We start from the raw sequence: 25,707 nt of genomic DNA on the forward strand, positions 1-25,707 counted from the left end.
CATTTATTCCCACTGTTGTCGCTGGAAAGTCGGGATGTTGTTACATCTGACAGTGTCCTTGCATGGCGGATTTGTGTGTGTTTGTTGTGCGAAGGTGAGAAGAGTGTGCATCTCACTCAGCTTCCAACTATAATTCAGATGACAGAAAAGTGTGTGCATTTGTGTCCAGTCTCAGTAACAGCAATACTGCTGATCGGCCCACTTCTCATCATGGAGCCTGTGTGTGTTTACATCCAGTTGTGTGTCTGTGTGTGTGTATGTGTGAGGGAATGAAAGACCTGCTCTCTCTGTCAGAGGAAACAGAGCCTGGCTGCTGACACAGCGCTGAGTAGTTAAAGTGTGTATGTGTGTGTCACCAGCATTTCTGTTGTGTGTGTGCGCGCATGGAGCGTTAATGTCGCGCCGTGTCAGCTCGTGTGTCACGGAGAGTCCCCGGCTCTGAGACTGTTGTGTGTGCTGGTGGGAGCGATGGAGACTGTTATCCATGTCACATCCCATTAGACGACATCTACGTGTGCGAGAGAGTTGGACGTAGGTGGAAGCTGTCACTGCCAACCATCGCACATTCACTCACACTCCAGCCCAAAAGCAGCCTCTGCCAGCAGAAAAGAAATGCAAACACACACTCGGAGATTACAGAAAAGTCATCTAAATGCACAAATGGATGCAGTGACTGACACGGTGGCAAATGAAATTTATTCCCAAGACAACTGCTGACTGTGTGTGTGTGTTTTTGCTTGTTTGTTTCTTTGTTTCCATCCCACCCAGATAAGACATCCTTCTTCTTGTACCATCTGGTCGAAAGCATGTCAGACAAAGTGGCGCAAGCACAGAAAGATAAACTGCAGCAATACTTCAGTCAACTACAAAGCCAGGTACAAACACACACACACGCACGCCCTGACGTTACTGAAAACAAACACGCACCCCACACACACTCATACACTAATATACCTTCCCCGGCAGCTTGTACACTCTGATCTGAGATGATTTGAATTGTGTAATCAGACTTTGATTTTTCACACACACACACTCCGTTTCTGAGTGACGAGTGAAGGTTTGAGTTGGAGAATTCGGACATGTTGTGCAGGATTAAACTATTTTAGGTGTGTATGAAGTGGAGTTCAGTAAAACTGTTTCTTGGAACCTTTTGTGGAGACAACTAATTCTGGCCCTTAGCTACAGAAATCATCATCACACAAAATTATATATTTGATCATCTTACTCAGGATGCTGTAGAATAAAGAGACAATCAGAAACCCTCAGTGAGCTGAACATTTGTTTTTTTGAGTCCTCTATTCACTGTTATCAGTGGTGGCTATATAAACACAGTGTGTAACTTAGCAAAATAGATAAAATAAAGAAAACTCAAAAGTCAGCAGTCATTTTTGCAAACACAAAATGCGAAGCAGTTTTTAAATGAAGAAGCGAAGAGTTAAGTTATTGTTAACACAATTCAGTGGGTTCAGCTCCTTTTGTGCTGAGTGCTCTGACGATCCTTCCTCTTGTTTCTCCGCAGAACATAACTATTTCACCAAATATCTACAGAGGTATCAAGAAACATCTGGAGACCTACAACGTCCCAGAGCTGATCAAGGTACGGAGTCTGTTTGATGTTGTTCAGAATTTCTGAGTGAAGTAAATTTACTCATGCAACTTTAAGATTGCTGCTAGAGAAAGCATTTGCGCTAAATATTTTCTGACCTGTGTTATATTTGGTCCAATGGTTTGACTGTTAACTGTGCGTGCGTGTGTGTGTGTGTGTGTCAGAATGTGGCTGCTTTGGTGGATCCCAGAGATCAAGACTCCGGTGACTCTGCTCCCCCCCGTGCGACTGTAAGTGAGACATTTTAAATGTGAACAAATCCTGACAAAATTTTCAAAATGTTATGATGCAGCATAATTAATATTTTTAATGTTTATGTGCACCTGTTAATACAGTGTATGCTACCTGAACTTATCATTTGAAAAAGTTAAGAGAGCGCCACAATGTCCCTCTATAATTTCCTTCATAATGTGTCAGGCTTAGGGGGGTCATGCATTTGGTCTTGAACATGTGTTTAACACTCGTCCGTCTCCTTCAGGAAACTGTGGGAAATACGTTGGCACTCGAGGAGAAACTGGCTGAACTGAAAGCGCAGAACAAACCATTAAGCATCGTCCTCAAAAGTCTCATCCATGCTCACTGTGTTGACGAGGTAGGATTTGTTTGTCTCACAAAAACTCCTCTTTTTCCCGGAATTATGTATTTATGTTTACTTAATCGGTTTTGCTGCCTGATCAGAACATGCAGCGCGCCCTGGAGCTGAAGCAGCAGCACGAGGCAGAAATGACGGTCGGCAGCTATGTCACCCTCATGAACCTGTGCTGTCGCCAAAACAATGTGGAGGAGGCGCTCAACCTGAAGAGGGAATTGTGAGTGGAGCAGGATACACACATCAGTACTCTACACACATACACATGAAGCAGCGCTGCGGCCAATAGTAGGCCATTAAAGTTTAACTTGAGTGGTATTAGGGGAGACGTTAATGCAGGGTCCAGCTGCTCCGTTGACTGGCTAAAACACAGGAAACTCTCCCCTCCTCCTCCTCCTCCTCTTCCTCCTTCTCCTACCTTGTTTCCTTCTCTTCACTCACCACCTGGCTCCAGCACCAGACTGAACTCCAGCAGGAGAACAGACAGTAGATGACTTGCATTACTGTAAGTTGAATACATTAATTGAGTCTGTCTCTCTCTTTCCCTGTTTGTATTTAGAAGCCGCAAGGACTCATCAACGGTGCTGGATGTCAGTAAATACATCACACTGATCAAGGCCCTCTCACAGAATGACAGGGTGGACGGTAAGTTCCTCTCAGGCTGCGACTAACAGTTATTTTCGTTGATGGTTAGTTTGTCAACTTTTTCGATCAATCATTCAACCTCAGAAGTATCAGCTAAAGACTAAAAACTACACATCACAACTTTTCCGAGCTGAGGTAACTACTTCAAACTACATGTTTTGTCCAGCCAAACATACAAAATCAAAATACTCAGTAGCATTTTTGTCTGAAGTCTCAATTGAAGGCTGAAGTCTTGTCTCAATTTTGAGTCCATTGATTAATTAACTAATCCCACCATGTCTTAGTTCCTCGTTATTTTAAGCCAGATCCAAGTAGATCGGGCTTGAACATAAAAAGGCCTGAAGTGTGTGTGTGTGTGTGTGTGCGTGTGTGCGCACACATCACCAACCCTGTCACAATCTGTCTTTCTCCCTCCCTCAAACCCACATTAGCCGGCCATTTTCAGAATGCTACGGTGGGTTTCCTTCAGCCCATCGAAGACCCAATTACCATCAGTTTTGCCACTCTGCTTTTTGCACACAATGACAGGCAAAATGTTTCCCTGTCTGTCCTCGACTCCTCTCGCCTCCCCTTCGCTCTCACTCCCTGTCTCCGTCTCTGTCTCTCTATCTGACCCTCTCTCCCCCGTTCTGTCTCAAAGCGTGTCATTCTCTCATTCTCCGCCCCTTGCACACATCCGCGTCAGTGAGAAATGAGAGAGGGGGAAAATTACAGGACTGTGTGTATTTTCCAGAATTATTGAAATCCGCCTTCATGCTAATGGCAGATCATGTCCACCGAAGTGCTTGAGCATCTCACACACACACACACACACACACATACACAGGGACATGCAAATTTGCATGTGAATTCAAGCAAAAGACATTTTGGTGGGCATGCCGGTTGGTGTGTTCATCTGTGTGTGTGTCAGGGTGTGTATAGGCAGCGCTAACGCATTTGCCATTAGCCAGAGTGTGCATATGGAGGGGACGCTTGTCAGCCACATTAGCACACATGGCTAACCTTGATGTTAGCCTGTCCCCACCCAGACTCTGGTCTGCTTGGCTCCCAAGCACACACCAGGCCCAGCTGAAGATCATGTCTCCTGGCATCTTGCTTTGTTTCTCACCCTCTCTAATGGATGTGTTGTTTTTGCCCTTGGTTCAAAGCCTCCCATCCCACCTTGCCAGGCGACTTTGTTTTTACCTTACTTCATCTGTTTGACGTTATCCTTATCTCACCTTCCTGCCTCCTTTGCTCTTTCACAATTCTTTATAATTACCTCCCATTTCTTCTTATTGGTTAGTTTTCCAACAACAGAAACAGTACAAAACACCAGGATGTACCTGTGAGTGACTGAACGCTGATCTCATCTCCACACCTCAGTCACGCACCTTTACCTGTATAAATACCTTCTTAAATATCCAAGTCATTGCTGGCATGCATACTGAAGATAATTTCTTCATTATAAATTGCTTCAGATCATATGGCATAGCCGCAATGAATCGTAATTTGACTCACCAATTACAGTGACACCAGCACAAAGCGTTAAACTTGCACGCCATTTATGACTCTTCAGGGAACAGTCTACTTCAAACAGCTGAACAATTTAGTTTGTGAATTGTTACTGTGATTAAAAAGACTGTGATACTGTTTGTTGGCCAGCTCGCCCACCTCTGCGCAAATCCATACCAGAATGAATGCATACTTCTATAATCTATCATCATGTGACCCAGAGAACCCGGAGTACATATCAACATAGAGCCTGAACACGCCTTTTACCTCCTCCTGCCCTTGCTTCTCTCCCTCTATTATTTAAGTACACCTCTCCTCTATCACAAAGCATCTCTTTGACCTGCCCTTGCCCCCCTGTCTCCATCTGTCCATCCTCTCACTTTGGTAAACACAACTTGTTCTGGCTTTCGGTAGTGCTGGACTCGTCTTTGATGCTGTGTGTGTTTGTGTGTGTGTGTTTTGGGAAAGAGACATCACCAGCACTCAAGTCATGGAACATTAGATGAACCATTGGGCTGTGTGATGTTTGTTTACCTGGCCTGTCTGCCTCCCCATCTTTTTATGTGTGTGTGGTGGTGGTGGGGGTGTCTGGCTCGCTTTGCTGGCCACGATGCACGGCTGAGTTGATGGATATGCATACTGGCTAACGGACGGATGAAGGGATAGATGGAGGAAGAACGAGAGAGGAGTGCGACGGTTTGGGTGTTGGACGAAGAGATGTTAGCTAGTGTAGCTCCATTTTTGCAGATCAGCTCCGAGCCATTGGTCTCAGTGATTAGTGGGTCTGTCAGAGAGTGATGGGGAGAGGTATGGATGTGTGGCTGAGACGCATAGAGTCAGAGATTGAGAATAAGTTATATATGAATTGATAACCTTAGGTCAGGTCCCTATAGGCCAGTTGTTAATATCTAGTTTATCAGTCTCTTATCCGACTATGCTGTTGAATCACATATTAGTGGACCTCAGTTATAAGACAAATCCACTGTGTTGGCACCTGTTGTTGAATAAAGACTTTGAAGATGAAATGCTTATCTCAAATGGCTCCTGTGAAGCAGCTGCAAATGTTTTAATTAGCCAGGAAAGCCTATGCAGTGCTCAATTAAAGTTGTTCTTAATCTCACTTCTGTCATCTTCAGTCTGTTTTGCTAAATTACATCTTAGATGGGGAGAAGGGAGGTAGGACTACTAGCAGCCATTCAAGGTACTTTTATTGCAGTGGTGATAAAAGTGTGATGCACAGAGCACTATTGACTGAATACCCAGCGGCTTTGTTGTTTGCCTTCTTCCATTCTTCATCATTCTTGTCAAACTCTTATTCAGCTAACTAAATTTATCCACCCTGACAAGCTCCATCTCCTTCTCATTGTGCTTCTTTTACCCCCCCTGCCTATTTAGCAGCATCTCCTCCATTGCCAGCCATCCCTACTCCACCCTCCCCTCCTATGTTCCTGTGTCCCATTAAATCTGTGACAGCCCTTGGTTCCCATCACCAAAGAAACTGGCACAGAGAGGTGGAGAGATGGAGAGACAGACTGAAATTAGGATGCCAAAGCACTCACCAGTGGCCCTGTCCCTCAGCCCACATGTATGCGTGTGTGTGTGTTCCTAGTAGAGAGTGACACTTCTGTTTGAGGGGTTTTGTTATATTACCAGTTGTGTAGTTGGTATTATCATTAGACTCACATTTGTTCACTTCAGCTTTATTTGGTTTTCATGTTTTTGTCTCTCCGAGGATTTTAGTTGAGTGAATTTTAAGTGAGGAACCAGTATTGCCCTGCAGTTGGAGGACTGGCTTAATACACATTATTCAAATATATTCTGTGTCTCTGCATCTTTCCATCTCCTCCCTTCCTCTTGGTCATGCTGTATAGATTAGTGTCTGTGGTGGAAAGCGGCTGTATCGTTGTCAGCCCATTAGCAGCTGTCTAAATAGACAGTAAACGCATCTTAATTACCTGTCCCCCGAACACATACAGACACACACACACATACACCCACCCTTTTCACCATTTAGCCCCTAGTGTTGGCCAGATGGGCATGAGGCCCGGTAAAAAGCCCTCCATTACCGACTGGACTTGACCAAACTGATCCACCCCTCAGCCCGCTTACTGGGGTCTCACTGGGGCCACGGTGGGCCCTTGTCGCCACATACCTATAATTTACACCCCCCCCCCCAAGTGCTTTCTACATGGCCACGGCAAAAAGCCGGCCTCCATTGTAGGGGTCCAGTAATTGTAGTCTCGTTTAGAAAACCGCAAGTAGCAATTAGCGCAGAGTTGGCATTATACGGGGTTTGATTTGCATCCCTGCTGTGTGCAAAATGCTGTTTTAATATGGGTTTGTTTTCCCTACATGGAATTAGCTAAAGGGGCCTTTTATCATATTCACACACCCTGCTCTTCTCCCAGCCAAGCTCTGCCCACCTCTCGCTTTCTCTCTCGTTCTGCTTTATCTCTCTTTCTTTTTGTTCTTTTCTTTCGTCCTTTATCTCTAAATTGCTCTTGCCATCTTTTCGAGAGTCTGAGAGTCTCACACCCTGGTGTTGCGGAAACATCACGCTCGTCGAGAGTTCCAGGAATAAGTGTTTCTTCACATCTAATCTTTTCTGTCTTTCCCCCCCCCTCCTTTCCTCCTCACAGATGCAGTGGACATCCTGAAGGAGATGAAAGAGAAGGAGGTGGTGATAGATGACACACAGATCACCACGCTGTTTCACATGCTCAGCTTCTTAGCAACCAAGGGCAACATCCCTGCAGTCAAACAGTTGCAGGACACCATCTTCACCCTCGGACTGGTCAAGCCCACCAGCAATCTGTGCTCACCTCTGATTACCGCCTACCTGGACAGGTAAAACAAACTGTGTTATTCACAAAAATACTGATTCATATGATCAAACACACTTTGTAGACACATTTTTATTATTAAAATGTAAATTTGCTTTTTGTTATGTTTTTATTGCTATGGCTGAAGCTGTCCGTTAACCAGCCGACCAGCTCAGTTTTTGTTTTCAGATTTGTCTTTTTCTGCCAAATCCAATTGCCAGGTGTGTGTATGTATGTGTCTCTCAATGAGTCACTCGTCCCTCCCTATGATCATAGCTGAGGTTACGTTCTGGGTCAGTAATTCAGACAGAGAGAGGATGTGGAAATTGCTCATTTAAATGTGACTGTGTGCGTGTGCGTGCCCGCGTGCGGTATTGGAGTCTGGGTTTGTTTGTTTGATGATTCGCCAGCTGCAACCTCTCCCATGAGGCCGCACCCCTGATCTCCTGAAACACCCACTGCTGTACTCCAAGTTGTAAGTGTGTGTGTGTGTGTGGCAAGAGATGGCCATTGATGCCTCTCCCCATAATGCAAATATGCAAATGAACGTTAGCAAACACTGGCTGTGGGGTCACTGGTATTGCCCCACCCCTCAACTCCATTCAGTGCGTTATTCTGTGTATGTGTGTTGCATTTGTCAGAGCAGCTTTTAAGTAGATCAACTCATTAGCATGTTAATTATGTACAGAGCACTAATTGCTGGATTTACCACAGCCACGCAGTGCACTGTTAGGGGCCTGCCACTGCACACACACCCTGCACATGTTTTCATACACACAGTTTACCTCTAGTATGCATGCCGTGGTAGAGGTAAACCTTTGCACATGAAGCTCATGCACACGCACACTCGCTCAGACACCGGCGCTCCCCTGCTGCTGTTTGTTTTGCTTTAAGTCTGGTCTCTGGCACAACAGTTTCCAGGTTCACTCGTTAATCGCTGCCTCTGTGAGATTAGCAGGCTAATTTACTCCTGGGTCATCAACAGCAGCCAAAACACAAAACACACACGCACACCAGCTTACACAGTGCCAGTTGTATTTAATCCAAATGATACTGAAGTGAACACAAGTGAACCAGCTAGCTGTCTTACTGGTACATTCCTGTGTTTTTGGCTGGTTAGACTTTCAAACTTTGGAAAAGGTTAACAAATGAAAGATAGAACCTGATGTGTTGAAAAATCTGTTTGTGTCAGGCTAACCCCTAAAATCATCACATACTCAGCACTACATACTCAATATGTGTAGTATCATTTACCACACCTGCTGTCTGCTGTTGTTTATGCTGCTGTTGTGGCATTTACTGCAATGCATTATGGGATATTTATACTCGCTTAGTGTCTAGTGCTTGCATACTGTAATATTTTCCCAGAAATAGTACGCATTCAGCTACTACTGCTGTCATACTAATGTTTCAGATGTATTAAAACTCACATACTGTTTTAACCTTTTAAATAGTGTGATGATAAGGAATTTTGCACTCAGTTATGGAATGTAAAGCCATTTTAACATCCAGTTTCAGTAGCAGTTCAGCCAAGCCTCAGGGCAGGTTTGAGTACCGCAACGCTTGACTTTTCCACCCCAGCTGAATCTTATCTCCCTGCTCTCTCCTCCTCTTTTTATCTTTTATCTTCACACGTTCCTCTCCACCTCTTCATTCCGTCAGTCGGCGGACAGACAGACAGTTGGGAGGAGGAGGGACGGAGGGAAGTGATAAAGAGGACAAAGCAGGCATCACTCTCGCCTGCACCCGTCTCATCGCAGCGTCAGCGCTAATGACTTAATGAACACTTCTCCAACAGATTAGCCCTTGACAGCCCATCATACGCGCCGCCCCGTTAGCCTTCATGCCTGTCCACTCAGTGTTGTGCGTGCTAACCCGCTACTAAGCTAGCTGGCTGGTTGCTCAGATTGCGACAACCTTGTGGAAGTGATTAGTGACAGGAAATGCTAATGAGTCCAACAAAATGAAGAGCTGGCAGGACACTTATGATAAAACTGACTATAGAGGAAGAGGAGGAGTTGGGGAGATGGGGGGGTTCGTGAGCTGATGGGAGATGAGTGTCTTGGAGGAACAACACCTCGTTCCTATCCACTCCTTTCTACTGTCTTGTATTGTTTATATGTTTGGTTTAAGTGAGGCCTAAAATGAGAGGAAGGTACCCCATTAGTAACAAGCGCAGCTGCAAAGAAAAAAGACAAATCCTTGGTTGATTAAAGGATTCATCAGAGGTGAAAAAAGGAAGTAAATAGACACATAGAAAAAAGGATTAACCGGGACGAAAACGAGATGTTAAAAGACACAAGACTGTTAACACATCTTCATTAGCACTTTAACTTGACTATGAGTATTTATAGTTATCGCTTGACTTTGAATTTCCCCTCAGCTCTGCAGGGCATTTTTAACCTCCTTTTGCTTTTTTATTTTGGTTTTCCAGTTGGCAAACTCCCATCAACCTTGTTGTCTGCTGTAGGGGCAACTGATTTCATCTAAAAAACTCTGATAAACCCACTGTGCACTACATGCCCTGCACATAACAGCCAACAATAAAGGTTAGCATCTAGATGCTGTTCATAGCACTGAGCAAAATCAGCCAGATATTTCCATCAGGAGTTGGTGGAGAAAACTTAGCCAAAGACAGTAAACGTTGCACTCACATTGGTCAGGTGGCCAGGATTAATGCTAATGTTGCTGTGGGTCTGTTGATGTGTAAATACTGGAGGTGGCTGTAAGTTGACATGTCTGCCACATTAACATTATAAGGTTATTTGTGATAATATGTCAAATGTTGTGTTTTCAACTCGAAAGTCGCCAAAATAATCAGTGACGTTTCACCTACGTGGGTACATCATGTGTGCGTTCACCTGCTGTGAACATTAGTAAACGCCACTCGCCAACACATGTATCACTGGACTGGTGGTGTCATGATCGAAGTCTCATTTGCGTTTCGAGGCGCAGACAACTCATCCTCCCCCACGCGAGGGCAGTGGCTTGATAACAGGCCTGCCGATCTCCTTTGAACAAAAGAGGGGGGACGGAGTGGGAGAAAAAGATGGGTGGGGTGGGGGTGGGGGTCTAAGATGAGGCAAAATGAGCTTCCCTGTCTAATCCTTCAGGTTTCCACTGAGCAAAGCGCTCATTTTTTTCAGGGCTTAATTGGCTGTAAAGTGGCTGACATGCAAAGTTGAGGACATTAACAGGGCTGTGCGCCGCAGTAAATGGCAACGCAAAGTGACAGTTAAATTGTACCTAGGGGAAATTAACCATCTTTCGACATCCTTAGCTCTTTTTTGGGGAGGATCAGTGGGCGGAGAGAGGGGGAGAGGGGAGGAAGGTAGAGGGGTGTAATTGCAACACAAGGCCCGTTTTTTTTTTTTTTTCCAAGGAGCGATTTTTTTTTTTTTTTTTTTTTAAAGATGTCTCATTAGGAAGGAGGGATTAAAAGTAGCTTAGTGGCAGCTTGAATGAATGAGGTGCACAAAAGGCTTGATGCAAACGTACAGAAGGAGTTTTGAAACATCCACCGACGTGGCTCCAGTGTAAAATGCCACATGCGCCACAACACTTTAACTAATTGTGCATGTGAGCCACAATACGTTCATTCCAAACTACTTTCTGCACTTTTTTTTGCACTCATTCTGTCTCCGCACTCTTTCTCTCATTTTCAGAAATCTCTTAGTCTCTCTCTTCTCTGTTGGTCAATCAGACTGTGCAGTTGAACAGCCTCTTGACTGGCGCTGCTGAATAATGTTGTCCCTCTTCATTTCAATTAGCGGACCTCTTTACCTTCCAACCCTAATCACTCCATTCCTCCTCCTTCCATTGCTTCCTCCCCTGCCTCACAGAAGCCAAACTCAAGGTCAAACCATTTCCTGTTATTTTTTTCTGGGTTGTTGGTCTTTTTGGGCACATTTCTCTTGTCCACTTGTCCAATTGATTAGAGGAGAAAACACCCCAGAAATTATACCTGTTCTCTCTCAATCTCTGTCTCTCTCACTCTCTTTCCATCTGTCTCTTTTTCACTCACTCACTCTGCCCCTTACCTCCACCATGGGTACCCTATCTGCTTTGACCTCTGTATGATTGACATGGTAATTACCCAATCAACAGATTGATGGCAGCGCTGTCACAATAGAGGGGGTTGAAGTGGTCTCTCTCCCTCCCCTTTCTCTCAGCGTCTCGTTCCTTTGCTTCCTTTCGACTTCTCTTGTTATTACTCCATCAGGCGCACTCATCCTCCCTCTGCATGCTCTTTTGTTTGCTTGTCCTCTTGGGAAGGATAGGAGGATAGATCAAGCAAAAAATAAAAAAAGATGACATGAGACGAAGGGAGCAAGCTGCTGGTCATGGGGGGTGTCTAATGTTGTTGCCATATTTCTGCTAAATTGCTCAGCGGGGGGGTGAGGTCACCGGAGGGGAGTGCGAGCTGACAGCATGAAATCAAAGGGAAGATGGAGAGGAGGAAGGAAGGAAGAAGGAGAGGAGAGAGAGGAGATCAGGAGGAAAAGGAAATGAGAGGAAGAGGAATTCAGGGGAGGTTAAAGGGGGTTGGTGAGGACAAAAGAGGAGAAAGAGTGAGAGGAGCTGAGCGGAGAGGGTAAAGATCAGACGAGTCCTTTTGTCTGTTGCAAGGCTTCCCCTCTAAAAGCCTGTCCAGAGAGACATTAGGCCTTTGCAGACAGGTGTGTGAGAGTGTGCCTGATTGTATGAGAATGATGTATTGGGGTCAAAAGGCTTCATCACCCACAGATGTGCTGTCATGAATTCAAAGGCCTGTATTGTTGTAGGGGGTCATAGTACTCGAACAGGAGGTCACAGGGTCCTAACCCTGTGATACACTTTCTATTCTCTACTGATACAATCCTGTACATGACTGACTGGACAGATATGACATCTAACTCACTCTCTGCTTTTTCTATCTCTCTGTCTGTGTTTGTGTGTGTGTGTGTGTGTGTGTGTGGGCACATGCCTACAGTAAGGACCTGCCCGGAGCTCTAGAAGCAACAATGGATTGCTGTGCACGCTACGGCTTCCTGCCTCGCATCCACGAAATCATTGTTGGTCTGGTGGAGAAAGGAGACACCGAACTACTGCAGAAAGGTTATACACGCACACTTTGTCATTCTTTCAGCTTCTACATCAGTCTAGTGCTTTGATTGTTAATGTTAGTAGTTTGCCACAAAAACAAACTTTTCTCAGGTTAACAGTATTTAGAACTTTTCTTTTCTTGCAATACAAGCAGTTTAAAGACGTTCTGGAAACATTTCATGGATGTTATTCATAATTAGGACACCTTATTTACTAAAAACTGTTTAATTATTATAAAAATATACAATATATTAAAAGATGATGAAAATGATTTTGCTGTTCATCAACAAAACAATCATGAAGGATCCTCATTTTCTCTTCATTAAGCTCAAATTTTTTAAAGCATTTTTGAGACCATTTTCATGCCTGTCATTAGAAAGTTTAGCAGAAATTGAGGTGACCGAAAATGATATTACAAATACATGCAATAAAGGTTCCAGCTGGAGCTTTTTTTTTTGAGATGTTAAAGATCTCCAAATGACCTTATTATAGTTCAGAATGGCAGTGGACACTTGTCACTGCTTCTCACAGCTATATGGAAAAAAAAAATCACTTTAGCTCTCCTTGATCAAACTTTGTGTCCCCGGGTTGACTCTAATCTTCTATTATTCATCTCGGTCTGCGTGGGGGAGGGAGCTAATTCAAAGTGCCTGTACAGTGTTTGCATTAAACTCGCATATAACAAGCGGCAACTATTCCAAGAGCGCGTAAGAGGACGGGAGAGCGAGAGAGGTTCAGACCAGGGTTGTGGTGAAGCACGTCGTCCGTTCACGCTTTTTAAACTCTCGCCGTGTATGTCGACAGCGGCTCGGTGAAAAGGTCAAGTTCAATGTGTCGCGTGGGGCAAGTGGCTCTGGAGTATGTGAAGGTTGAAACCGTGCGGTGGAGCACCTCTCCACCTCCCTTTTTCCCCTTTAACCCACTCTCTCTCATCCAACCTTTCCTCCCACTGTCATCTCTCTCTCTCTCTCACACACACACACACACACTCACTGCCCCCTGAAAGGTGTCATACCCTCAGACTCAGTTGCTGCACCCTCGAAAAACAATATGACTTTTACAGCGAATGTCTGACAGACCAGCACGTAAGCCAGCGGTTGGTCTCGAAATAACAAGTGATTCTGTCTCCCACTCCTTCATACAAAGCCATAGACAGGGATGACCTATGACAGAACCCTTGAGTCACACTCAACCTGATGGCATTGTGAGTACATGTTAAGTGGTGCAGCCTGCTGCACCATGGCTCGCTCCAATGGACCTGTGCTGCTGCAGTGCAGTAGTCACCTCAAAGTGTACACCAGCTGAAATGAAAGCAGAAGTGAACCAGAACCATCTGACGTGCAGACCTTCAAACAGGCTGGTCTTCAGTTGTCCAAAACATGCGAAAAACATGAAATGTGTCATCAGAAGATTTTTATTCGCATGTCTGACCTCAGCTTGAATCCAGGCATCTACTTTTTGTGTGTGTGTGTGTGTGTGGTTTTGAAACAAGACAATGTCATCATCAAGACATGCTTTTAACCTGGAGGTTTCTGTCATGGAAAAGAGAAAAAACAGAGAAACTTCTGTGCAAACTTCTGTGAAGTAATTCAATTATTAAGGTTCAAAATTCAAAATCATGTCAGCTTGTTCTGTCTGTTGAATTCAGAACACAGCAAGTGAAAGGAGATTTATTGTTCTTCCCTCCTGTGCTGCTCTGACTGTGCAGACTTATTTGGAAGACATAAAGTTTGGAGTGGGGTGTGTATGTGTTTGTATGTGTGTGTGTGTGTGTGTGTGGTACCTGTCCCGAAGCTGCTGGACAGAGATAGTACATAACGCTGAGCAGAGCGCTTTAGCAAGTTTACCACGAGAGCTTAGGCTTTCATTCGGGACTTGTGTGTGTTTGTGTTGAGGGCAGGCTTGATACGGCTGCTTTGTGCGTGGGACGCTGTGCCAAATAGTGGAATCAGGATGAAACGATGAAGTGTGAGGTGTGTTTGTTCACCTTGCAGGCATTTTTATTCATTTCCACCCGTCTGTCTGTCTGTCTTTCTTTCTTTTCAGCCATGGACTATGTGAGCCAGAAGCGAGGAGAGATGATCATGCTGTATGATCTGTTCTTTGCATTCCTGCAGACGGGCCGCTACCGTGAGGCTCGTAAGATCATTGAGGTAAACGTACACACAATCTTGTACACATGCACACTCACACACACACAAAGAAACTATGGGAGCCAACCAGGTTAAGTTTCCTGATGTTGCGTCTTCCTCTAACTGTGACAAGAATGAAGGATTTCTTTTGTTAAACCTTGTAGTTCATATCTGTTTGTCAGTTTGACCCCAAGAGCTCTAAATCAAATCTCACCACATTCAGTGCCAGCATAATTCCTGATAAAATGTAATTAACTTTGTTAATTCAAAAACTGTGCTTAAATACACATTTGTGGCACAGTTACTTTACTTCACTCTTTTCTTTTCACGCAACCTTCTACTGGAGTCACTTTGTGCTCTGGGTAACTTTGACAGCGTGGAAAGTAAGCAGATTAATTCATAATGAAAATAATCATGAGTTGCAGTGCGATACAAGATAGCTAATCATAGCTTCATGACTAATAACAATGTAACACTACTACAACACTGCACACTGCAACACTAAAAGAGAACATTACCTGTGCAGGTCATTTTCCTGATTATCCTCACATATTTTACTTAAAGCAGAAATAGACAACTTTTTCCCTTTAGTGATGTTTATAAGGACCAAATTTAAATATGCATGTCTGCACTCTATTGCCATTACATTTTCCAATCAACCTTTACTTCATTAAAGCAAAAAGACTTCAAATTTTGCCAGTTGATGATGATGATTTAGATTTGATTTTTCTCTCTGCACCATTATACTGTACTACACTGTACTAAAATCTGCTGAGTTTTCCCTACAGGGCACCACAGGGTGTAATTGCCAAACTCTGTTTGTTCTTGTTACTCATCTGACCTGAATGTTTTATGAATATTTATATCTTTGTCATCTTAAGTCCTTCTATAAGCCCTGTAGATTAGTGTGAGAAAAAGAGACGAGCAAAGCGAGTAGATAAGATGCGATTTTTGCGTGGATAAAACGGGCGAGTGGTCGGGAAGTGGACAGCAGGACAAAGAGATAAACAAATAGAGGGATGAGCCTGACATTAGTGGCAGAGAAACAGGGCCATTATGTTGTCTGATCAGGATGAGAACCAAAGTGAGGAACAAAATACCTTAACTCCCTTGCTCTGACTCTGCTCTTTCTCTCTGTCTCGTGTCCTGGTGTGCACTAAAAGACGGATTTGTCCCTCTTGAGGATTTCCAAACCCTCCTGAATATTATCGACATGTTGTTATTGTGGCTCTCATTCCCCTTCTGCTAGATTGTAGGGCTGTTATCCTACTTATAACAGAAAGCCAGCTACATGCCAGTGATGTGCGAGATTGGTGATGCCTTGTAAACGGCCTACAGATTTACATGTTGTCCGTGATGTCAGATGTCGATTACAGTGACAAAAGCTCAGCTGTGTCACCCCCATCTGTTGGGTCTTGGTGTGAAGGTTCATCTGGTTTGTCATGGAGACGCAGCATAAGTCATACCTGCAGCGCTTTAAATGATGCAGTAGAATAATTTTAGCATTTGCATTAAAAACGCAGTTGTTGTGTGTTTTACTTGGATTCACCGACTGCTCGTGTATTTCTTTCCTCAAATTCCTCAAATGGTCATCTTGAACCCTGACTGACATTCTGTTATGTGGTTCCTCCTACATGTGATGACATCCCATAAAAATTTGGACCTGAGACAAATTAATCAATTAATTGTTTTGTATGTAAAGTGTCAGAGCGTCACAAAATTGCAATTTTGCTTGATCAGTGAATATGGACAAATTTGTCAATTTCTTTTTTTATGTATTGTTTAGCCTTTAGAATATCAAAAAATGTTAAAAACATACAATCAGACACAAAGTTATTTGATTTATTTGCTATTAACATTTTTCTTTTACCTTGTGTTTCACTGATGAATCAAAGTTGAATATTCAACCTTTTTTTTTTTAGCTCCAGTTTGGTCTCAGCCAAACAACCACACAGGGAAATGTCTGTCTCCTAAGCTTCAAAACACCACTTTGTTCAACTGCTAGACGCTAACTTTGTCAAAGCCTTTTTGCTGACAACAGCTGAACAACAGACAACTTTCTCCCTTTAGTGGAAATGAGATCAGAGCTGATGGAAGTGAAGCTAAACAATAAAGCCTGTGAAACGGAAAGCTGAATCAATGAGCTTTAGGATGCTAAGACGCTTGGTCATAATTCTCCGTGGGTTCATCACTCTGAGTGACACCTTTCACTTTACTGTTAGATTAATAATATTGATTAATGCAGCTTTAAAGTATAATGAGTTTAGCAAAGTGACTTGTAACTTCCCCAGAGTTGTCAGTTTAGTTGTGTGCAGTACACTAAACAAGAAAAGATTATGTATTTTTCCTGTGAATCTCTGTTCACAGCAAAGTCTCAGAAAGTTCACTTGTCAATTGTTATTGTACTTGCATGCTGATGGTGCTGAGGATATGTAGTACAATGGATCCAGTTGTGTCACTCAAATATGCATACACTCAAACACACAAATACTTTCTCCCCTCTCTGAGAGCGTCAAGTGGCAGCGCAGAGTGATGTCTCTCTTTAGGCTGTGTTTGGTATAATTGGCAGCTGATTAATCACAGCTAATTAAATGTAATGATAGAGAAAGGTGGCCAATTTTGTGCTAAATGGTCAAGGTTAGGTAGAGGATTGTCGGGTGGCCGAGCCTATTATTGCAGCACGCGCATGTGTGTGGTGGTCAAGGTTAGGTAGTATTGCTAAAGAGCAGCGAGCCATTATGTGTTTTCGTGTTAGGGAGAGGTAGGGGTGTGTGTGTGTGTGGGGGGGGTACTAAGTGGCCAGGTGATTAATGGAATTAGAACATTAGGAATTGAGATGGAGAGGGTTTGTTAAGTGGAGGTGAGACGAGGCCAGCTCTGTCTTTTTCTTTTTGCATGCGTGTACATAAGGATGAGAGAGTAACCTTTTAAAAAATGTTTTAGCGTCAAAAGGCCACACGAGTCTTAAAGAGGCCGAGTGATGCACTGTAATACACCCTGCCGTGTGTGTCAGGCTGGATTGTCCTGATAATATGACCTGATGGCATTTTTCCATTATCTCTTTGGGAAAGTGAGAGTGTTTTGTTTTGTACTTTGTATTCTTTTGATCCACCCATGCATGTGTAAGTTATGTGCCTTCTTATTTCTGAGGATTTTGTTTTCTGCCCAGATTAGGGAGATTTGTCTTGACTGATTCAAAATCCCAAACATATTCGTGTGTGTGTGTGTGTTTGTGTTCGCAAGTCAATGTGCAAAGGCTGCTTTGAGCCCGAAAGACTTTACCAAGTAAAGGGAATCGGAGGCAAAAAGATGGAGCACTTGCACAGGGCCTTAGTCTCTAAGAAGATTAGACAGACTGAGAGAGAGAGAGAGAGAGAGAGAGAGTGAAACACATTTTAATTTGTCCCTTTGGCTGGTTGGGTAAGAACATAATGCCTTTGCCTGGGCTGGATGGAGGGATGGAGGGAAGGAGACTGAGCAGGAGCAGGGGGAGATTTGGTGGAAGAGGGAGGGATTGAGAGAAGTGGGGATTGAAAGAGGAAAGGATGAGGGATGGTCAGAGAAAGGGATGAAGGCCGTCTTTTCTTGACATTCCCCTCCCTCTCATAGTATGATGGGCTCCCATCAAAGAGGCCAGCGCGGATTGAGCACCGCTGATCCCCGTTCAGATTAACTTCCTGGCCTGTCTCTGTATTTCTTTCTTTCTCTTTTTTTTTCTCCTCCTCCACCAGATTATCAGGAAGAGAGGGAGGAGGAGAATTCTCAATCCCAGTCTTATTCAGATTGTATCAAAGCCCCAACAGGCAGATGAAATCCTGATCACTGTTATTCCATGATAATAATCATCTGGTCACTTCACATATCGGGCTAAATCTCAGCTACACGAGCCTGCAGATCAATCTGTGTCAGACCTTATTTGACAGTCCACACGCTCTGACTGTCTGCATATCACTGGTGTCCTAAAAGTATCACAAATTCTTTTGGAAAAGAAAGACGATTTATGTCTGTCTGCACTTTATAGTCACTAGATTAGATCTGTTTTCCCCTGTGACCGGATGAGCTCAAAATTAAGGTTCTGATTGACCGATTGATCAACCAACCCTTGTTTTTATTCTGTCACCCATTGTTGTTACATCAGACTGGTGACCGCTCGCTATCTGTCATCCTCTGTTGAAAATACATTGGTGTAATGTGAGTGTAAAGCTGCTGCACTCACATAAGAGGACAACGTCCATCTAAATTGATTCTTATATATGAGGCTATACTTGGCGTACTAACATGCAGTATTGAAAATGTTCTTCAGGCTCGATGGCTTTTAATGGATCAATAGGTGCCTACCCTATGGGCAATCAATTGATTGGTTTTAAGTTGTATATTTTACCTTCATTTCATTGACCTTTAATAGACATTCATATTCATTTAGGAAGATTTCAAATATTCCAGGCTGATTTTAAAGGATAATTCTGGTTTAATGCAACGTGGAGGTCATTTCTGTGAATTTGTGGTAATATAATCATTGTCTGTTAATAACAGCTTCAAATGAAATCTGCTTGAAATACGACACACCCGCATGACACCCACATGAGGGAGATGCAACTACACTCAAAGTTTGTTACTGTTGCGTAACTATTCTCTGCTTTCTTCCCTTTAAAATCCTCATCTGTTTTTTTTTTATTTTGTGTAGACCCCTGGACTGAGGGCAAGGCCTGGACGCCTGCGTTGGTTTGCAGAGAGATGCATTACTGCTAGACAGGTAATAAACACAGGAAATCACACAAATCACTCAAAATACACGAATTCCAACTTAAATAAAATATTGTTGTGTTTGTGAGCGTAGATGGAGGCCTTGGAGCAGATGGTGGACATGACAGCCAAGCTGTTTGAGTGCGACAGAGATGAGATGTACAGTTACGTCTTCCGCCTCTGCAGTAAGTCTTTTTCTTTCATTTGTGCCCCGGTTTGTTCTTCTGAGGCAGTGACTCTACTTTCTCTAAGCTAAAGATTTTGTGACCTTCCACCTCTAGGTGTGTGTGTGTGTGTGTGAGAATGGGATCAGTCCGAAGTTAGAGCAGAAGACATGGTGTGATTGCTGCAGTGGAGAGCAAAGCAGATAACTGTTGTGATTGGAGTGTTAAAGCTGATTGTCAGCCCATTACCCCTGCTTCCCTACACACACACACACACACACACACACACACACACACACACACACACACACACACACACACCACTAGTTAGTGTGTTTCCTAAATTACAGCATAGTTGAGGGTCAGTCAGTTGATCAGATTAGTGCTTTGATTGCCCTCTCTCAGCATGGAGTGCTTTGTCAGAAATTACTCTGTGGTGCAGCCTGAGTGGAGAGCTGCAACCAGTATGTACTGAGAGCACATCCACACGGGTCTGTGCCTCATGGCTTTCTTAACAGATCAGGTAAGAACCCACCTTTTCTCATTCCCACTGCTTTGTTTCTTGTCGTGTTCAGAGGAGACAAACGACTGGCAGAAGGCAGAAGCCATGTGGACGAAGATGCAGGAGGAAAACACCATTCCCAGGGAGAGGACCCTGCGTATGCTGTCAGACATCCTGGTGAATAATGGCCAGGAGGTGCCCTTTGAGTTGTCTGAGGTACAAACAAACAAACAAACAAAAAACCCAAGTTTGCAATATGTACATCCCAGTAACACTCATTAGACAGATCTGATATTCAGAAGAATAATTGCCAGGAGGTTCCTGGGGGTGCGGCAGAAGGTTCCTAAGAGCTCTGAAGGGACTCTTAAAGTGCCCGAGGTCAAACATAACACACAACCACCCAGCACCGATAAAATTAGAATGGTGCCTGCACATACATTTGTGTCATAGATCACGAATGAGATGGAAAGGTCATAATCAACAATTTTGACAATTTATTATTATTTTAAGTCATCCATTAATTGAAAAATAGCAAATATTCTTTTATTTTGTATTAGGTGAGGATTTGCATTTTATGTCAGTGTATAAATTTTTTGTTTTGGAACGTCCACTGTACAGAAAAACAGTTTGTGGGATGTTACGATGGTCACTGTCACTATTTTCTGACATTGTATCAATTAATTGATCAATTGTAGATTACAGCACATAAAGGAGACTTTATAATTAAATATAATTTTAATTAATTTTAATAAAAACATAAATTAACAAATACATACATATATATACAGTCCAGTAATATTCTGTAACCATTTATATGTTGGTCTGTTGGTATATTCTGTATATTGTCCACTATTGAATTGAATTGCAATTATTTTCATACTGCATAGATTAACCAAAGAGCAAGCTGACCCCAACCTCTGATCACAGGGACTAACCCCAAAAATCCTCTGAAAACTCTTATCAAGTTCTCAGCCCCCCCGACTCTGCTCCACTTTAAGCCTCTGTTCATTACATCCAGAGGAAACAGGATTGAAGCTCTGATCTGAAGTGTGGTCAATCAGACCGGCTGGCTGCTCAAAGGAGTTACAGCTTGATCTGTCTGTAAATCTGTAATGCCAGACTAATTTAGCCAGCAGCTAAATGCCACCATATGGCTGCCGCTGGATTCGTGGTTATGTGTGTGCATGCGGCCTCAGCTGCATTCTCACTAAGTGATAAAATGAAAAAGGACAAAATCTGAATATTCATTAAGATTAAAAGACAATGAAGACCGAATGGGCTTTTGATTTAAATTTTTTTACTCAAGTTTGCTTTGCTTTGCTTGTGCTTGAATAGCCTGAAGCATGATGAGACAGGAAGTGATTGCTGTTGCCTGGAGCGATGAACTTGGCGACCCCTGGGGCTCTACAGTTGACACCCCCGCTCTGACACACACACACTTTTCTTTTGCCCCTGGGGTGCCAGACCTAATTTGCCCCTAGCCAATACAGCTTAACCCCCTCCCCTCACTGCAACACGGGTGACCGAGCATTATGGGACCCTGCCCTGCCGGCCCAGCAGCATTATTGCACTGTCATACACACACACATACACACACACCAGCTCATTGTCGGAGCACACAGTTGCACACATATCCAGGCTTGAGTGCTGGTTGTAGCTGTTTGTTTCGATGGAAACATGAGAGTTTTATCACCGTTTGCTCTGTGTGTGTGTGTGTGATTTACAGACCTGGTACAAAGACGATGAACGGTCGGCTAAAGACCTCACCGTAGCTGAGAATCTTGCTGAACACCAGGTCACTCTGATGGCCCTCAGTAAAAAAGGCAAAGTGAAAGGTAAGCAGCAGGAGTGTTTTTGTCCCACGTGACGCAGGGACGTGAGAATCTTGTTTGAGATACTTCTGATACACGTGAGGTGTGTAAAGGTTCTGTTTGAAGCTACAACAAGACAATTTTGACCTTTAAAGGAAAGGCTGACTCTTTTATCTGAACATACAGCCCAGTCAGCAACATGGGCTTCCATGTGGGATCCTCTGTCTCGGCCTGTTACATACTTTCGGTTCTGCTTCCAAAATACCCTGAAAATGTTTGCTGGAACTAGAACATTTAGCTTCCCAGATGTTCATCGTTTACTTCTTGTCTGCCGAGGTGTGCTAGGCAAAACATGATTTTCTGCTCAAAATTTATGAAATGTAATGTTGGATAACCCATTTCCTGAGCTGAAAAAGAGAATAAAGGCTCTCAACACAAACTCGTCCAAACGGCGTGTTTGTGCACCAGAAGTGTGTGAAAGCAGGGTGATAGTTGGATAGTTACAAGAGCTGTTGGACACAACCCCAACTTCTGAGGTTGTAAGAGTGTGAGGGTAGAGGGCATAGTTTAAGACGTGTAGAAATCTCAACACAGGCGACGTTGTCACATAGGATTAAATGAGTCAGTGTTTAAGTAAAAATGACATATCGCTTGTTGGCTCAAACAGACTTCAAACTGTTCATCGATTCGAGCTGCACACTGCTATTAGAACCAAATTTCATCTGAATCTTGAAAGTGAAATGAAGATAGTTCACTGTAGCCGTCTTTATGAAAGCAGATTACACTGTTAATCCAATAATATGAAGATTATCTCAAATACTTCTTTTCTATATCCTGTCCTGCTTCTGATTCATTTTTTTCTTCTCTTGTTCGCTCCTTCTCCAGATGCCTATCGGATGCTGATGGACGGCAATAAAAAAGGTGTGGCACTCAGTGCATCCACTTATGACCAAGTGATCCGTGCCCTGTTGGCCGAGGGATCCGTTGAGGAAGCCATGTCAGTCAGGGATGCGTAAGTGAACATGAAACATCTCTCTCTCTCCTTCTTCTCACTTTATCATGTTAACATTTTGTCCTTTTCCCTAATTTGCTATAATCAACATCACTTTTGTTAGTTCACTCATAAATCAAGAAGAGTTAATGTGAGAGATTATTGTGAAGTCCTCACACCCTCTGCAGTGTATCCTGGTTAGGAACATGACAGACAAATTCATCATGTGGTGCATTTGATGCTCTGCTGCTCTCCTCGTCTCCTCAGTCTGTGGTACTGGGTCACCTCGGGCTAAAACTACATCTCCTCAATAGACATGAGGATTATACACTGATTGTATGTTAACACACTCAGCCCTGCTGGATATGAACAGTGGCTCTCACTAAGCCCCAAGACACACACACACACACACACAGTCAGATGTACAGATTAATTTTGGTTTTCTGGGAAGCGGGTGACTTTGCGCACAAACATCAATCTTCTTCCAATTAGTAATGTATCATGTGTTGTTGTGTTATGGGGGCCATATCAGGGCGTGGGCCTGGAGACAAGTAGATGGACAGACAGAGGTATTAGAGATCTGAGCTTAGTGCAGCTCTGATCTTCTCTGTTCTATTTGTCTTTTTAGGTAATCTCCTCCTTTTGCTTTATCTTTATCTCCTTTTTGTGCCTGTCTTTGTATCACTTTCTCCCCACAGAGGAAAAACACAGACGTCTCCAAAAAAAAAAAAAAAACCCAAAAAGAGATAATGATATAATGACACGATACAAGAAAGAAGAGATGGAGTTGCTAATTTGTAGGGGAAAGGGAAAAAATGTGAAAACATCTATTACACTATCAGTCTCCCTCCTGTTTTTCTGCTCTCTACATGGGTTCCCTCTCTTATGTTATGAGAAATAATCGTATCAATTTTAGACCCGTGTTTCAACAAGCGCGAGGCAGCACGAGTGATAACCCATCTCCAGCCTCTGTTTGAATTGGTTTATGGCATCCCTGCCTGGATAAAAGCTTCATTTATCTGCACTCTAAATGAGAAGTGAAATGAGCTGAGAGGAGAGTCGGCGAAAGATGGGACAGGGGAGGAAAGGAAGGAGATAAAAAGAGCTAAATAGGAAAGGAGGAGTGAACATGGGGAGGAGGGCCAGATTTAATCGCGTACGAGGTTAATGAAGACGCTATAGGCATTAATTCTCTGTGCGTGTTAGGGTGTGTGTGTGTGTGTGTGTTTGTTTTTGGGTAATCTGTACAGAATTGAGCAGCGGGGGTGCTTATGGCGAGATTAAGGGATTGGGAAAGAGTGATGTTGATGAGAGAGAAAAAGGGAGAGAGAGAGAGAGAGGAAAAGGTGGATGATGGACTCGTTGGCCAGAGCACAATACCCCTAGAAGGAGAAGGCAAAAAAGAGAGAGAGAGAGAGCAGCAGTGAGGGTGTGTGTGTTGGGAAAAGGTGAGTGAGAGACGGCCTCTAGAGATTTTCTTCCACCCGATAAGAATAATTCTGACCCCACACCCCCACTGCTCGGCCTCCCTGTGCCGGCGACCCTGTTACCGCTCCAATCTCCACGCGACCCTGTCACGGCGGCTGCCGGATGCTGCTTGGCCTGGTGTCGCGGTGGTGATAAGGATTGCCAGCCTGATGCTCAATTGAGCGGACGGATTAATCTGGTTGCGGGGCTATAATAAGAAATAGAAAGACGGGAGGCGAGCTTGATTGAGGTTTTAGTGGCAAAGAAATGAAAAGGAGGACGACTGAAAAGAGGAGCAAATAGACGGGCAGACGGGGCGAGGGAAGGGAACGTCGGGAGGAAGAAGTGATGAGGAACGGAGTTGGGAGGCGGGGACGCTACCCGAGGCCTCAGTGCTGCAGCATTCAGCCCGTCCCGGCCTCACTCTCCAACATAATACCACAAACACACAAGCGCTGTGGCGCAGCAAGAATTAATCAACTGTTTGATGTCTGTATTATTTTCAGGGTCACAGCAGGCGCTTTGCGAGCAGCTCAGAATTGCAGTCAATCACATTTGTTCCCATTGTCTTGCCTGTGTGCCGTCTTTCAGCTCATGTGTTTATCCACTCTATCTAAGTGGAGCTTGTCTAAAAAGACTAAGATGCCACAGATATTAATTCAGTCATCGCAGATTAAAAAAAACTTGCTTTAAATGGTCGAGTGCAGAAGCTGATCAAAATGGACTTTGTGATAGCCGAGAGCAGTTCGATCTGATAAGGAGGTGGCTGTAGCACCCGACATTATAGATACTGATCAAATCTTGGTATATGTAATTTCATAATCAAGATATCCAAATATAATTTTTGTTTCTCAATTGTTGCCTCACAAAATTGACACTGCCGTTCCAACACAAGCTTACATTACACATGATAATAGCGCATCCAAATATCAAAAGACACAATTTCACATGCAGTCCCTCCAGCAGTTATTGTACAGTCTGGACCAAAGTGGCTGATCAGCCGACCAAATGATGACCAACATTTCCGTCCCAACCCGAGCCTTTCTGCTGCAATGTAAATGTCATCATATTGGCCAACGTTACACCCCAGTTTTTTTTGTTCTGCGGGATTACAAACTCACATTGAAAACAGTTTTTAACAAAGTGTACAGCTGTACGATATCAAAACCAAGAAAATACATTGTGTTTCTCTTAGTGCTGTGTGTCATGTGCCGGGCTTCCAGCTGCAAGATAAGGCCAACAGTTTGCTCATCATCACACACAGCAAGAAAGGCCAGCCTCAAGGTGAGAAACTGACATGTGATGGTCAACACACCCGCACGCACTCATTTCATACACACACTCACACTCACTCACTTCTTGCGCTCCTCCACAGATGCTCTTGAGAGCCTGAAGTTGATGCTGTCGCTGGACCAAGTGCCCTCGGTCCTTGCTGTCACCAGACTGATTCAGGCGCTGGGCAGGAGCGGCGACGTGGCGGGAATCCAGGCAGTGGAGACACTCATAAAGGACCACAGCATGTCCCTCAACATGTCCAGAATGGTGTTTGTCAACAACATGGCCCTGGCACACGTCAAGAAGTAAGGCTGCTTAGTGTGTATTGGTGTGAAGGATATTTTTTGAGTTGAGGAGGAAGCATGTGTAGGACGTTTCACT

At 43.8% G+C, this 25,707-nt stretch overlaps 1 protein-coding gene across 1 annotated transcript in view; it reads left to right on the top strand.

The window, feature by feature from the left end:
• The window catches only part of lrpprc (leucine-rich pentatricopeptide repeat containing), a 50,363-nt gene that overhangs the window by 14,644 nt on the left and 10,012 nt on the right, over positions 1-25,707 (top strand). The window contains exons 17-32 of the mRNA XM_046401843.1: positions 769-875; positions 1,520-1,597; positions 1,771-1,836; positions 2,085-2,198; positions 2,285-2,415; positions 2,755-2,840; positions 6,974-7,181; positions 12,129-12,253; positions 14,288-14,394; positions 19,058-19,126; positions 19,211-19,301; positions 19,856-19,998; positions 21,509-21,617; positions 22,479-22,605; positions 25,247-25,335; positions 25,427-25,631. Coding sequence (XP_046257799.1) covers positions 769-875; positions 1,520-1,597; positions 1,771-1,836; positions 2,085-2,198; positions 2,285-2,415; positions 2,755-2,840; positions 6,974-7,181; positions 12,129-12,253; positions 14,288-14,394; positions 19,058-19,126; positions 19,211-19,301; positions 19,856-19,998; positions 21,509-21,617; positions 22,479-22,605; positions 25,247-25,335; positions 25,427-25,631 — 1,855 coding nt within the window. The remainder of the gene's footprint in view (positions 1-768; positions 876-1,519; positions 1,598-1,770; positions 1,837-2,084; positions 2,199-2,284; positions 2,416-2,754; positions 2,841-6,973; positions 7,182-12,128; positions 12,254-14,287; positions 14,395-19,057; positions 19,127-19,210; positions 19,302-19,855; positions 19,999-21,508; positions 21,618-22,478; positions 22,606-25,246; positions 25,336-25,426; positions 25,632-25,707) is intronic.

The sequence above is a fragment of the Scatophagus argus genome, chromosome 10 (assembly GCF_020382885.2).
Source record: "Scatophagus argus isolate fScaArg1 chromosome 10, fScaArg1.pri, whole genome shotgun sequence".
NCBI classification, from domain to species: Eukaryota; Metazoa; Chordata; class Actinopteri; family Scatophagidae; genus Scatophagus; species Scatophagus argus.